The 15139-nt window shown below is 49.1% G+C and overlaps 1 protein-coding gene across 1 annotated transcript; it reads right to left on the bottom strand.

Annotated features, from left to right (window-relative positions):
• Positions 1-4949: 4949 nt before the first annotated feature.
• LOC116643585 (protein S100-A10-like) lies at positions 4950-5490 on the bottom strand. Its single transcript, XM_032422489.1, has one exon. The coding sequence runs from the start codon at positions 5488-5490 to the stop codon at positions 5194-5196; it is 297 nt and encodes a 98-aa protein (XP_032278380.1). The 3' UTR covers positions 4950-5193.
• Between the last annotated feature and the right edge of the window lie 9649 nt (positions 5491-15139).

Raw genomic sequence — 15139 nt, 5'->3', positions numbered from 1 at the left:
TGCCTTTGGACGCCAGGCTTGGCTGAGAGAAGGGGGCACGGAGCCCAGATCTGAGGGCAAAGGGGATGGCCCTTCTGATACTGCCTCAGCCTCCTGCAAAGGCCAGGAGGACAGAGGGGGAAATTCAGCAGCTTTTAGAGGACAGGTGCGTCTGGCAGGCATAGCGTGCTCGGAAGACCACATTTTTGCCACCCTCCCAAGTTAACAGCGGACTGAGGAATACAATGAATGGGTTAGAACTTGTTCCCGGGCACAGGCACCTCTCATCCTCAAGAATGAAGTGGAATACCCACCCCGCCCCCCACCAGTTCTCATGCCCTTCCAGCATTGCCCCCTGAGCTGGCAGCTCTGGCATTCTGGAAGATCCCATCATGACCCTAAGTGAAGGATGGCAACCTACATAAGTGTTAGGCAGGAACTGGCAAGTCCGCTCAGGGGCTTGGCTTTGGGGGATGCCCGTTCTGCTGGCTGTGCTATGAACATTGGGAAAGGAGAGCAGGGGGGGGTCGGGGGCGGGGGGGGGGGGGCGATGGTGCCGGGCTGCTGCCCGGTGCCTTAGCAAAGCTGGGTCACTATTACTGACTGGGGCTTCGTAGAGTGAGTCTTCTGCGGGAAGCAACTGCTTGAGGCCCTTGCCTTGGGGGTGGGGGGCCTTCAGGCTGGATCACTCAGAATGCACACAAGCTCAGCTCCATGATAGGCCACACCCCGCGGCTGGGTTTTGAGCAGCCTGCAGAACCAACCACAGGGGAGTGGGCGAGGGGGAGCCCAAGGTACTGGGAGTCCTGCCGGGAGTGGCATCCATCCAGCCTGTCTTCCTTCTCTCGGGGTTGGAGCTCAATGCCTCCGGTGAGCTGAGCTCGGGACGGAACACCGACGGAGCTTTCTGGTTCTGTCTTTTCCAAGGGCACAGCCAGTGGTAACGCCATGCCTGGAGGCTTTTATAAAGTCAGCTTGAAATTCTGTGTGTTCTGTGTGCACAGAGGGGGTTCTCACTTTCGTCTAGCCAATAAGCAGGTATTAAGTTCCCATTGTACCTCCTAAACCCCCACCCCACCCTCCCACCCTCCACCCCTGCCGTGGGGCATAATGGTCTCAAGGAGCTTAGGAGGATGAGTTGGAGGGATATGAAACAAATTTTAACATTTCGAGGGAATGGAAGTGCCATAGAAATACAGAATGAAAAAGCCATTATTGGCTAGGGTTTATTCATGGAAGGTTTTATGGAGGAGTTGAGATTCAAGCTGAGTCCAGATGGTAGGATAGGATTTGAAGTGACAGAGAAAACAGGGACCAGCAAAGGCAGGAAAGTGGAGACAAGCAGAGCAGAATGGCTTGTGTGGAGGCTAGGGGGCAGGAGGAAATGTATAGAGCTAGTAATAGATGCCAGGCCTTTTCACATATTTCTCTTATTTTCCCTTCTGAGTTGGTTCTCACCCCATTTCACAGACAGGAGCATGGAGGATCAGAGAGTTTAAGATCTTCAGGCAGAATTTGAACCCTCTTCTAGAAACACACGGTGCCCCTGCTATAACACTATATTGGAGATATGCATGCAGAGTGAGGGCAGCTGGTGAGCCTGAATTGCCAGGCTGAGCAGTTCAGCTATGGCCCAGAGCACAAGAGATTTGGGGTAAAAGAGGCAGGAAGGTGGGAGACCAGAGAAGAGGCTGTGGTAGGAGTGATGGGGAGCGAGCATGGACAGTAAATGCCGTGGGCCTTTGTCAGGAAGACCCGGCAGAGCTCTAACACCGACTAATTGAATGAAAGAGGTCAAAACTTGCCTCCAGGCTTTTGAGCATGAGTGTTTGGGTCCTGTGTCAATTCAGTGGAGCCGCCTCGTCCTCCTAAGGTCAGTGTATTCACAGACTGATCCTGAGAAGGAGGAGAGGTTACCAGTCCTTTATCTCTCAATGACCTGAGCGTTCAATCCAGTGCCCGCCCCCCGCAATATCTCTGCATGCCGCCATGCGTGTCTCAGCTCCTGACCAGACGGTGCGCCTCGGGCGGACTGAGACCGTTCTGCACAGCATCAGGTCAAGACTAGTACCTTACAGCAGATGCTCAATAACCAATTGCTGAAGAATAGATGGGGCAAAAGCACGTAAAGTTTGCCAAGTGGCTGGGTCCTAAGTCACAGATCCTGCAAGACACACAGTGGGTAAGGGATAAGGGAATCATTCCCTGTGGGGAGAGAAGGAGGCAATGTTCTCTTGAGCTGACTCTAAATTTCACATAACCCAATGGGACAGAGCAAAGAGCGTAGGTTTTCGAGCCAGAGGTTTGAAACTATTTATCACTATTTATCAACTTTGTGTGGCTTCAGGAAAAATGCTTAACTTCTCTGAGCTCTAATTCTTTCCTATGTAAAAATATTAATTCAAGGGGTAGCAGTTAATACTTGGTGAGTACCAACATGGAAGGCATGATGCTAAGCACATTTATGCATCAGCTCATTGACAAGTCCACCAACCCTAGGACTCTGGAGGTAGGGGGAGAAACGTTTCACATTTACATAACTTGTAATAATAGAGCTGAGATCTAAACCCAGGGCTATCTGATGGCCGAGTCTAAGCCCTAACTGCCACCTAGCAACACTTCTTCAAGATGAGGGTAGTAACAAGGGTATTCATTCATACTCACAGGACTGTTGCAGGATGTAATGGGTTGTGCACGTCTGGCAGCGAGCATCGTGTCTGGCACATAGCACACCTCAATAAATAAATGGGAGTCTCTCTCTCTCTCTCTCAACCTGGCTCTCATGGCGGCCACTCCGAGCCAGGTACTTTGCTGGGAAAAGATGGGGACTCAGTTCAGTCTTTTGGAAGCTCTTAGATAATTACCAGAGGACTTAATGGCCCTGTTACTGACCTTTTGCACCGTAAGTTTAATCTCTAGGCTTAGCCATGCCTAACTCCCTGCCAGGAAGGCGGGGACGCTGTGACACCCAGAGTGTCTGTGGAGAGAGATGCTGAGTACACGCCCCTACGAGTGATCCCCCTCAGTGCACTTAAAGCAGGGGTCAAACACCAAGCTAGTAGGTATGTAGGCATGCTGTTTGTGCGGTGGGGCAGTGAGGAGAGGGGGGCTCCTCCTGGAACCTGGCAGATGAGCCGAATCAGGGAAGGAAGGCTGGGGGTGTGGTGGCGCCTCCTTCTGTGGGCGTTCCACTGCTGAAGACAGCCTTTGCCCAGCCCCCACCTCCGGAGGCCCTGGATGGGGCCTTTGGAGTCCCCGGGGACTGTTGCACCATCAGCGCTCTAGGTAGGTAGAGAGTGCGGCTCAGAGCGGCGGTCCCTAGGCTTAAGCTTCACCTAGAGCACGTGTACAAATTCCGGCCCCGCTGGTCTTCCTGAGAGCCAGATTCTGCAGTTCTCGGAATCTGCATTTTGGCACACTCTCCAGGTGATTCTGATTCAGGTCAGTAGTGGAACCCTGTTTTGAGACACGCTGACCCAAGGTGCCCATCGCTCTCTGACAGCTCCCTGCTTGGGCTCAGCGAGTAGAGCCCTGTTCTGACTACTGGGAAACAGTGAAAGGTGAACGCAGGGTCCCTACCGGAAGTGGGTTCGTGGGAAAGTTGATGAAGCTTAAACTTTAGGGTTGCTCACTTGTGGGATGAGGGGAGAAAGCTGGAAAGTTGTAGAGTGTTCTAGGTGGGGAGGAGAGGCCATTTTGCAAATAGGAAGCATTTTTATGTAAGCATTTCTGGTCAGCTGAACGAAGAGACATTAGAAGAAAGGGATCTGAGTTTCTAAACCTTGCGTACATTGCTGTGATCTCTCTAGTTCTAAAGAAATATCACCATTGGATTGAATTTTGTATTGGTTCTTTTTCTTGAGAGACCCCCATGAAACCTGGCTCTTCCCTGGCCCCTGCCTTCAGGGAGCTCCCAGGATCCACAGATACCCTTGGAACACAGAGAACCAGAAGGGCAGGAGGACATTGCAGATGGCAGAGCTGTGTGGAGCTGTGTGGGGTCCTCAGATTCCTGGAAAAGGCACTGCAGGTAAAAATGACGGAGGTTGAATCTGTTTTTGCCCAGAAACAATGTGATAATGGAAATTACACTCCTCACCAAGGTCCTGGTGCCCAACTTTTTATAGGAATAAGTATACATACCATAAACACCATATTTAATCAACTGTAAATGATACACTTGTGCTCTGTTAAATTGAATCTGAGTATACAAAACAGCTAAATCGGGCAATATGGTGACCAAATCCCATTCTGTTTAATTTAATGTATTCAAAAGATTCCCAGGAGAACTGCCATTTTGGGGGGTGCAAGAGGGAGTGGTGGAGAGGATCAGAGAGGCTCCCCCTTCCCTCCATATGAAACCTGTATAGGCAAGAGGGAGACTCTCAGAGGTCCGAAGCTGGGGGACAAGGTTTCGTACCCCATGGCACATCTGAAAAGAAACCAACTAGGCAGCATCATTTGTGAGTACACCTGGCTGATTCTGATGTGCACGTCTGTAAGTCGAGCGCTGCCTACACACACACCAGGAATGGGGGACATTTAAGAGGGCTTGGGGTGCTTGACATTGGATGAGGCTGATCTGGAATGATCTTCCTGGAGGAATACATTTTTGAGAAGACACTTGAAGGCAGGCGTGCAAAATGGTTAGGTTTCCTGAGGGATTAGCATGAGGGATGCGCAGGACATATTCATTTGATTTTTGACCCACCTCATTGTAACCCACAGTCTGTCAAAAAGACTTTGTCCCTAAGTGTTCATTTCCCACCTCGCATCTACTTCAATATTTTTCAAATTGCAGGTGGAGACCCAGGAGCAGGTTACAATAAGAACTTGTTTTTAAAAATGAAATAGAATAGGAAACAACATACTTCATTAGTACTTTCGTTCAGTGTCATGTAAACATATGTGTGTACTGAGTCACGGTGTTCAGTGTGTTTCTTACCATGGGTCTTTTTTTTTTTTTTTTTTGAGGAACTAAAAAAGGAATTTGTTTATTGAGGGCAAGAGGATGCAAGCAATATAAAAATCAAAAGCTTATCTGACTTTTCTTTCTCTGCTTCTCAAATGGGGGTTGGATTTATTTGTACATTTTCTGAGGGTCCCGATCTGCTCATGGAATACTTTATACAGGGGGAAGCTGTGGGACAGATTCCTTAAGAGACCCTTTGGGAGAACTCTCATTGGGCGGGCAGGGGTGTTGCTCAATGTTGCCTATTTCTTTCCCTTCTGCTTCATGTGTATTACAAAACAGTCATTGCATGCGATGGTGAGCCCAGCGATTAGCGAGAAGAAGCTCTGGAAGCCCACTTTGCCATCTCGACACTGGTCTAGGTCCTTCATTATTTTGCCCATGACCCCCAGAGGGTCCTTTTGATTTTCCAAAAATCCAGGGAACCCCTTTTCCATGACTACTCTCAGGTCCTCCTTTGTTAAGTAGCCTTTATCCCCAGCAAACTTGTGAAACGTGAACATCGTGGTTTCCATGGTGTGTTCCATTTGAGATGGCATTTTGGTGAGGTCTGTTGAAGCCTTGGCCCAAGGCACGGCGGGGATGATTGGCTGGCTGGGACACACCTTACCATGGGCCTTTATCAAACTTTGGTTATTTATTCCCAAAGCCTGCAAATAAGATACACATGGGGTATCTCACATGTTAAGAATAAAGTATTTACTCAAATCCAGCCTTTTTACTTGGCATTACTTTTGTTGCTTGTCTTCTTTTCCAATCAGACTCTATTCATTTCTGAACATTGCATTTCAGAAGTGGTTCACAGGGCAAAGAAACTGGGACTCCATGTATCCGGATCCTGTCCTTTTCTCTTTGTACTGTCTCTGACCCCTCTATTTTCCTTCTTATTTTCTTTCAGAGAAGGAAGTCTTTATGATCTTACTTCCAATATTTGGATTAATTCCAACATAGCTCTTAGAGCTCACAGGGCTCTCCAAAAAATCATTCCTAAGGTCTGTCCTAGTAGCCACCACCCGGGTCTATTTTTGCTTCCTAAACTCATGCTTCTGAAGCTGGGTGTGCAAAAGAACTAGCTGGGGAACTGATTAAAATGTAGTTTTCTGGATCCCACCTAGTAGCACTAAACTGGGGCTCCTGAACTGCATTTTTGACTAGCTTCCCCAAGTGGTTCTGAGGACCACACTTTAATGACCACTATTAATAAACCATGGAGAAAATTCCACTCTTTCCAGGATTCCCTCATCCCCCCATTCTTCACCCATTCACTCCTGATTCTGATCACTCTACTCTGTTTCCCTTCTGCAGGAATAGTCTCAGTGTATGCCACTCTATGTTTATTTGCAATCATTTGCACTTTGTCCAAGAAGTTACCTTATCTGGGTATCCCGCCTTCCTACTTAACTTATAAACTCCCCCCAACAAACTGTATCATTCATTACAATTTCCCCAGAGCGCCCGGCAGAAGACCTTGCTCCTGGCAGACTTCCCATAAGCTCTCTGTGCACAGGACAGAATCCTCCCATATAACTCCCTGCCCCTCCGGGCCCCTATCCTCTGGGTGGGGGTTCCCATCCAGGAGTTTTTAGGGCAGGGATAAGTGACTGAGTTGTTCTCCGTATCAAACAGCACTATCGACTGGGTGATTTTGGCTCAGTCTGACTTTGTCCTTTCCATCTCACCTCCATGGGTTTAGGGAAAAGTCAATCGGTAAAAACTAATGAGTCCAGATGACCCCCCTGGGATTGTAGCTTCATCGAGGGCTGTTATATTCTTCAGTTCTAGAAACACATCGAACAGCGAAGGCAGAGGGCTGAACAGCAAGGCTAAAGCAAGAAAGAGGCAAGCTAGTGCCTTTACGGAAGTAGTCGCTCTCAGGAGCTGACCCTGCACTTGCAGGACCCTGAGAGAGAATGCCTTAATACATTTTGGCTCTAGGTGCTTCCCTGCCTCACCTTAGTCCCAGCCCAGTCCCAGCCTAGTTGCAGGCTAAAGCAAGCACCCTGGGCCCTAAGTCCTGACCATCAGGCCTTATAATGGACCAAGGGAGAGAAGGCTGAGGATTGATGGTTCTTCAGGCAGAGGTCAGCCTGGTCCATTTTCCTGCCCTGAGCAGCTGTCCTGCATGATGAGCAGCTTGAGTAAAATTGACCCCGAGCCCCTGATTCTGTGCCAGGAGCATTCTGGTCCTTATGAGGCTCACGGAGGGCGCCCCAGGTTTTCTGGTGGAAGTCCACTGGATTTGTTTGTTCATTTGTTTGTTTTTTCCTTTCTTCTCCCTCCATAACTCCCCTGCCTCTTGTGGAAAAGAGATCCCACAATCCCGGAGAGCCACTTGTCAAAGGGACTAAACTGTTCACCTTTGGGAATCTCATCTTTAGGTTTTATCCCTATTGCTCCTTCTGCCACAAATCATGTTTCTGCCCATTTTACCCCCAGGGGAGATGATGAACAGCCTGTCACTGGGTACCAACTTCTCTATGTAGGGACCCTGGGGCCTTTTGGTTCATAAAGTCTTTTTTGTGCTCTTTTTCTTCAGACACTCTAAACTCATCTCCTTTGCTGGGGGTTTTCTTTTCTTTTCTGGAAGAAGAAAAATTATAAGGAGAGGAAAAAGAAAAGCAGGGGGAAGAAGTGAGCTAAGACATAAATTCGTGCCATGTCTCCCTGAGCTGAGGGGGACCAATCTGCCTGAAGGCAGGACATGGGGAGATGGCCCCCCAGATGCTGTGCTCCTTACAGACCAGGACCCTTATCAGAGAATCCAGGAGCTTGGGCCACTTTTGTGTATTTCTGCACAAATAGTTCATGGTCCAATTCCCTTCACGGACCCCAGGCCCCTGCCACTGTTGGGTGGGTCTCGCCCTGGATGCCTGGGTTACAGAGAAGCAGAATTTTCAGCCTCCACATGCGAGGACAGAAAGCTGAGGACCAGGGTCAGGCACTCAGCCCCTCTCCTTCCCTGCCCCCCTGCAATCTCAGGGATGGCTTCCCCACACACTGACTTGGGTGGCTGGAGTGGATGACTAATGCATGTCATTTTCAAGATGCTCTCTCTGCACAGGAAAGTACATTCAGATCCAGGTTTTAATTGTGTGTGATTTTAGCTGAGATGGTGTTAATTTATTTCCTTTGCTACTTCAGCGGTTCTTCATCACGGTGAAATTATCTGGAATGTATCTTTTTTTTTTTTCTTTCTTAAGGACAAAGAGAAGAAGCTGATCTTGCTCTTTTCCCATTGACTGAGGTTTAGAACATTCTAGGGGCTGCCAGATGCTGTTCAGGGAGAGCTTCAGGTTAGAGACCCTATCATCTCCCACTATCTAGTCTCCCTGCCTTCCAATGGCCAGATTTCCCAAAGGGAGTGCTTGATGCGAAGGATCTTTACCACCCAGACAGACTCTTGGGCAAATTGACCAATACAGTGGATTTTTCAGGCAGAGCTGGCCCCAGTTTCCAGAATGAGAGATGCTTTCTTCCTTGGACAACTTGAGAAAAGGGGAACAACCTGACATCTACAAAGGGCTTCTTGGAGGAAAGGGACAGTGTCAATCAAAGAAAGATGGTGCAGGAGGCACCTAAGGCCCCCGACTTGTGCTCTGAAGCTCATGTTACCGGACTTTGGTTGCGAGAGAGGGTCTGTCATGTGGGTAGGGCCAGCATGAATATGATACCCCCTAGAACAACATTGTGTGGTGGTTTTTTCTTCACTCAAACTCTTCCTGTGATGAGCATAAAAATAGCACACACGCCTTCAGAGATTCTGCTGCATCTTGCCCCAGAATTTTGCCCTCTTCAAGAATGATCCTGTGCTAGCTAAGACCATTTTATCAAGCCTGACTTACTCTAGTTTTTACTATAAAAGTAAAAGAATGTTTATTTTTCAAATGCAGAATTATAGTATCATTTCGAATGTGCTCTTCAATCTCTACTTAAGTTCTAAACTGGAGGTTAAACTTCCCCACCCCTCCCCACTGGAGAATCACTGAATCATTGCTTAGATATCCAGCACAGGAAATCAGAAGAGCATTAACTATGCCAGGCTGGGACTATCCTAGGACACTTTTGTGTCTTGTCATTCTCCCCATCCCGTGAAATCTGCATCTTCTTCGGTCACTCTGGCACATAGTAGGAAATTCAGGAGGTACCTGTTGCATGACTCTTACAGTATTGAATTGTTATCAAGTGCTTGGCACAGGCCTGGTGCTTGACAAGGTGTTCCGTGAGTGTTAGCCATTGTTCCTAAGACCCCCGTCCCCGTGTCCTGGAGTCCACCGTTCTTAAGAAGCTCCAGCTGGTGGAGATGCTTATATTCTTGTTTTTTTTTTTTTAAGAGAAAGATGCTTTATTTATTTTTTAATTTTTTAAAAAAATTTTTTAGGGAAAGAGAGAGAGCATGAGTGGGGGGGGGTGGGCAGAAGGAGAGGGAGAGAGAGAATCTTAGGCAGGCTCCACACACAGCGCGGAGCCCAATGTGGGGCTCCGTCCCATGACCCTGAGATCATGACCTGAGCTGAAATCAAGAGTCAGACACCCAACAGACTGAGCCACCCAGGCACCCCAAAGAGATGCTTATATTCTTTTTTTTTTTTTAAGATTTTATTTATTTATTTGACACAGAGAGAGAGAGAGAGGAATCACAAGCAGGCAGAGTGGCAGGGAGCGGCAGAGGGAGAAGCAGGCTTCCCGCGGAGCAGGGAGCCCGATGTGGGACTCGATCCCAGGACCCTGGGATCGTGACCTGAGCCGAAGGCAGACGCTTAACGACTGAGCCACCCAGGTGCCCCAAAGAGATGCTTATATTCTTAAGGTGCCCTGGGACAGCCCTCAACATCCTCTCATTCTGCAGAACTTAGGTGTGATCTCTAAATGGTTGCCGCTTGTCCAGATACCAGCTTCTTTTGGTGTAGACAGAAGCCCAACACAGTGCTATGCTCAGAGAAGGGCCTCAGCTCATGTCTGTGGAGGGAGAGAGTGAAGGGTCTGGGGCCCTCCCCTGGCAGCCCCTTTGGTCAGGGGAGGCTGGGGCTGGACCACACAGCTCCTTGGTAAATAATTAAGCCTCCCTGGTTGTGTTTTTTGTGTATAGGGCCCTGACTTACCAGCACATGATCATGGCTTGAAAATCATTCTGGTCAGCCCATCTTTCTAGCATGGTTAGGGGTTTATGGGAGGCTAGTATCACTCTGCTGTTCACAATTTGTTTCTGACTTCTCCCTAGATTGCTTTGAATAGCTTTGGAGCTCAGATAGCTCTTCCTTCCAGTTGCCTTTGGTCATTTCCCGGCCATGTCTCCTGCAGCCTCAGTCTTTATAGGGCAATAAGTGTACATTCCTTTCCCAGCCTGCTGTTCCCAGACATGTCTATCTGTCCATTCATCCCCCACCCCCTAACTGCTGTTTCTTAAACACTAAGCATATACTTACTATGTGATCCTGCACTCCCCTTCCTAGGCATGTGTCCCGGCAAAATGAAGACTTGTGTCCACATAAAATCTTGTATGTAAATGCTCGTAGTAGTTTTATGTGTAATAGCCCCAAATTGGAAACAGCCCAAATGTCCTTCAGTGGATGAATGGTTAGAAAAACTGTGGTACATCCATGCCACGGAATACGAGCCAGCAACAAAAAAAGGAATGAACTATTGATACATGCAACAGTCTGGTTGGATCTCCAGGGCATTATGTTGAGTGAAAAAAGCCAATTTCAAAAGGTCACATATTTCGTGATTCCATTTATATGACATTCTCAAAGTGACAAAATTATACAGATGGAGAACAGATTAGTGGTTGCCAGGGTTTGGGGAGGAGGGGTGGTTAAAAATGAGAAGCGGGCTATGGCGTTACTATAAAGGGATAGCACGAGGGATCTTTGTTCTGTTTCTCGATTATAGTGGTGGTTACACGAATTCTACATGTGTGATAGGATTGCATAGAGCCACACGCATGTGCGCACATACAAGTGCACGTGAAACTTGCGTAATCTGCATAAGGTCCGTGGCTTGTCCCAATACCCATCTCCTGGTTTTGGTTTTTGTTTTACAAAAAAAGAACCTTCAGCTTTTGTAAGGGCTAGATTCTCCAATATTAGGAATATGACTAAAATACTTTAGTTCTTCTAACCTACAATGAATCCATTTTCCCAGAATCATTATAATTTCATCTGGGAGCTCTGTGTGTTTCCAGCCTATGCCTCCTCTTGGGGTATTGTATTCTAAGTGGATTATCTACCCTGTGAAGTAAGACTACAAACTTATTTTGTTTATTTGATTATCCTAAGCCTAATCAGCTTCACCTTCAAGTTTAAGGAAGATTCTGAATTCAATTACCGTAGGACTTGGTTGTGCTGCTGCTTTATTTTGGTGCCAAGTCTCTGAGCCCATGGTGGGCTCCTGGTGATCTGAGGCCCCACCCTGTGGTTGTCGTGGGGTACCTAGTGCTGCCTGCCCTTGGGGGTATCCAGGGGAGGGGGTGCTGAATGAACCATTCTAAGACTTGATTCATTTAACCTCCCTCACTCCTTCCCCAAGTGAACAATCGCAAGAGCTCTGCTCTCTTACCCCTCCTAAACTTCTGGAGGGGAAAGACAGGGCCTTATTCTGCTCTGGTTACTCTTCATCTCCCTGTGGCTCGTCTAGGCCCATCCCCACCTTTTGCATCCTGATCTGGGGCTCCCAGGATGGTAGACAATCAGCTGGGAGTGAATCTCACCCCCTTTCCTATCTCCCTTAGAAACAGACTAGGTTTGCCTGGACAGAGCCCCTCATTTTGTGGGTGAAGACCCTGAGACCCTGCAGTGATTAATGGCAGAGCTGATCTGCAGCCCACCGTAGTCAGCCTCTCTTGGAGAACGAGTTCTGTTCATTTATTTCTGGTTGGCAGCCCTGGTTTGTTAACTGGGGGAGTTTGGGTGACAAGAGATATAGGACTTCATTGGAGCTGACCTGGCAGTAACTTAGAGCCACCCTTGCTCTGGGCCCCCGCCCACTATTTCCCCTGGGACCAGATCTTCAAAAGGGGCTGATGGGGTGGGGAAAGATCAGGAGGAGGAGAAGCTTCTGGCTCTTCTGGGGGCTCCTTTGCTTTTTGTTGTTCTGGCTTTTTGGAGCACCAGGTTTATACTCTGAAGGATCAGCCCCTTCCACGTCGGGAAGGCTGAGCATTGGACGGTGCGGGCAGGTGGAGTGATGCTGGGGAGTACTGCGGGCAGACTGGACAGCAGTCATCAGTTGGTTAAACAAGCACCCTCCCACCGCCCCAAACCATGCACACATGTACGCATGCACATAGCAGGGGGTTTAAGCATACTTCTTCCTGACTTCCAGGATGGTGAATGATTGAGGACACAAAGGTTAAGACCCATACGACCTGGTGTGAATCTGGACTCTGCCACTTTCTGGCTATGTGACGCAGGTGAGCCTTGTAGATACTCTTAGACTCCATTTCTTCATCTCTAAATAGGGGTAATGAATAGCACCTCTTTCATAGGAATGTCATAAGTATTAGAAGAGAATATATGTAAAGTACCCAATCTAATCCCTGGTACTTAGTGAGGGTTCAATAAATGTAAGTTATTTTGACAATGCTGATCATGATGATAGTGAATATGAATGTTTTTTAAAAATTCCGTATTTGTGTCCCTCATGTTTCGGCTTAGACACTACTTCCTATAGAAAACCTTGCCTGGCCCCACAAGAATGGATGAAGGGCCCCTCCTCTGGCTCCTCTAGCACCCTAGACTTGTCTACCTTAATATTTTCACCTTGTCTAGTCAGTCTTGCCAGCCAGACTGAGTGTGAGAACAGTGTCCACACCTTGCCCATCTCTCTATCCCCAGGGTTTAGCACAATGCTGGGCAAATAGCAGGTGCTCAAGAAAGATGTGTTGGATGAATGGATGAATGAAAAGATGAATGAGTGAATGCAAAGATGATACAAGAAGGTGGGACTCAATGTGCCCTCTCCATACTGAGACTAGTCCTACCTCTGGGGCTTTGGGCATTCCATTTCTACCTTCTGGAACGTCTATCCCTACCTTTCCATTTTTCTTGAACGTTCCCATCCTTCAAGGTCCAGTTGGACTTCCTTGCCTCCTCTGTGAAGTCTTCCCTGATTATTCCAACCCGCTGTGACCCCTCCTGGGTTGGAACTCACATGGGATTATTTGGCGTTGATTTGACTGTCGGTTACCTTGTTATATTTATGTCCTCTCTGCCCAAACTCTACGTTCCTAGATGGCAAGGATTTCACCTTCTTCTCTCTATAGCCTCCGTGTAACTTTGTAAGCCTCAGGGGCTCAAGAAATGTGTATGGCTGAGAGTCAGAGGGCTGCGTATGAGGCAGCGGGGCCAGGAGAGCACAGGCAGGACTGGGGGGTGGGCGCCCGCTGGTGCTTCTCCCGCCCCCGTTCTCCAGGCAACCTGGGGCAAGTGACTCATTTTCTTCACCTGTCCTCAAAAGCCAAAGTGCTTACTCAGAGGGTGGATGGGAAGAAGTGCAAGTGGAGTCCTTGCAACGGTCACGTTAAGCCGCCATTACTGCCCTTCCTTCTTCTGGACTCACCCTCCCCCCCACACACACACTACCATCTACTGAATTCATTCTGTGGGCCTGTGCTTTACATCATCTTACTCTGACCTTTATGAGAACCCTGTAAGCAACGCATTGGTCCCCTTGTTTGAAACACGAATAAACTAAGATTCAGACATATTAGGTAACTTTTCAAAGGTCACACAGCTAAGAAATGGCAGAACCAGAACTCGAGCCCTGGTCCGATGCCAAATCTGTACATATTACAACATAATTCCAGAAAAAGCATGAAAGTCTAGCCCTGTCCTGCCACTGGCTTGCTCTGTGACCTTTCCCAGCTTCCTTCCCGTGAGGTGGTTGGGCTGGGTGGCCTTTGCCATCACTCCTGACTCTCAAGCTAGAATTTCCTACTCGACTGTGAGCTCCTCGAGGGCAGAGTCAAGAACTCAGTCCAGGCTCCCTCCCCAGCATCTCCCATCCTCCCTGCATTGAGGTGGCCCACATGCTTGTGGAATGACAGACTAGCTGAGTGTGGGGGTGAGTGGGAAGGGGTGCTGGTTGAGAGTGAGGGGGTGTGATGCGTTTGCACCAGTGGAGGGCGGCCTGGCCTGGGCAGGAGAGACAAAGAGCAGGGCTTCTGTGGTCTGTCTCTGTCTGGGTTGAAGAACGTGGACGGGGTGTCGCTTAGGCTGGCAGTTCTACCAGAATCCCAGGTGGGTCTAGGTGAGCTTGTGGTTTGGGTGGCTGTGGAGAGAGGGTGGTCTTGACTCAGAGCTGTAGCTGCCACTGGTTATCTGCGCTGAACCAGAGCAAACAGGATTCAGCAGTTGAGTTACCGTGACCTATCCTGCTCTCCACAGCTGTCTCTTCTCCAGCCAGGAAGCTCAGCCTCGGGACTCAGCTCTGTGACACGCTCCTGGATGCCCCGGGAGAAGCAATCTCTCTTGCCTGCACTCCTGTGTGTGATTAATGAGAGGCCTTGCCTTGACATTTCTCACCGCAGAAGAGGCCATTTGAGGCCCTCGACATCTAACCAAACACTTGATGTGTTTGAGGCCCACCGGAGAGGAGTGGCTGTCAGAAATAGCCAGCTCCCCTTGCCCCCTTCCCCGGAGCCCAGTGGGAGGGTCCAGAGTGGTTACCAACTACTCCCTTGGGGTCCCTTACATCTACCACTCAGCCACCTCCTTCATGGGCTTTTGCCCCCTTTCCCTCCCCGAATCATGCTGTTTCGTCCCTCACATACGTATCCATCACCTGCCTGCCATGGGCCCTGCCCAGGAATGATAAGAAGGGGGCCCCAAAGCTCTCTAGGGTATCATTTTATAGAAGACACTATTTCCCACGAGGGAACAGCACAGTCCACTCAAGGGCTAGTCTGGAGGCCATCTGTTATGGACCCTGAGGGCTGTGAGCTGGCAGAGTGATGGCTGGGCTGTCCCTGGGGGGTGAGGGGGGTGGCATGGAGCCCTGGGGTGATGACATTATCACCACCTTCTTCCTGCCAAACATCCTCCTTGGCCCTGGTCCGCTCAGCACCACGGGGAAGCTGGCGAGGGAGCCACACACAGGGCCGAGAGCGGGTCCCAGGTACACTCAGCCAGGAGGCAGCGGGTGGGGGCAGGTCCTCGGTTCCCTCCGGAGGGGGCTGGGGAGCTCTCCACT

This window comes from Phoca vitulina, unplaced genomic scaffold (genome assembly GCF_004348235.1).
Source record: "Phoca vitulina isolate PV1807 unplaced genomic scaffold, GSC_HSeal_1.0 scaffold26, whole genome shotgun sequence".
Lineage (NCBI taxonomy): Eukaryota > Metazoa > Chordata > Mammalia > Carnivora > Phocidae > Phoca > Phoca vitulina.
The sequence above is the reverse complement of the archived record's forward strand: the minus strand, read 5'-3'. Positions and strand labels throughout refer to the sequence as shown.

Bases quoted from the DNA above. Each gene is read 5' to 3' on its own strand.
- LOC116643585 (XM_032422489.1), bottom strand. From the start codon at position 5,490: ATGCCATCTCAAATGGAACACACCATGGAAACCACGATGTTCACGTTT.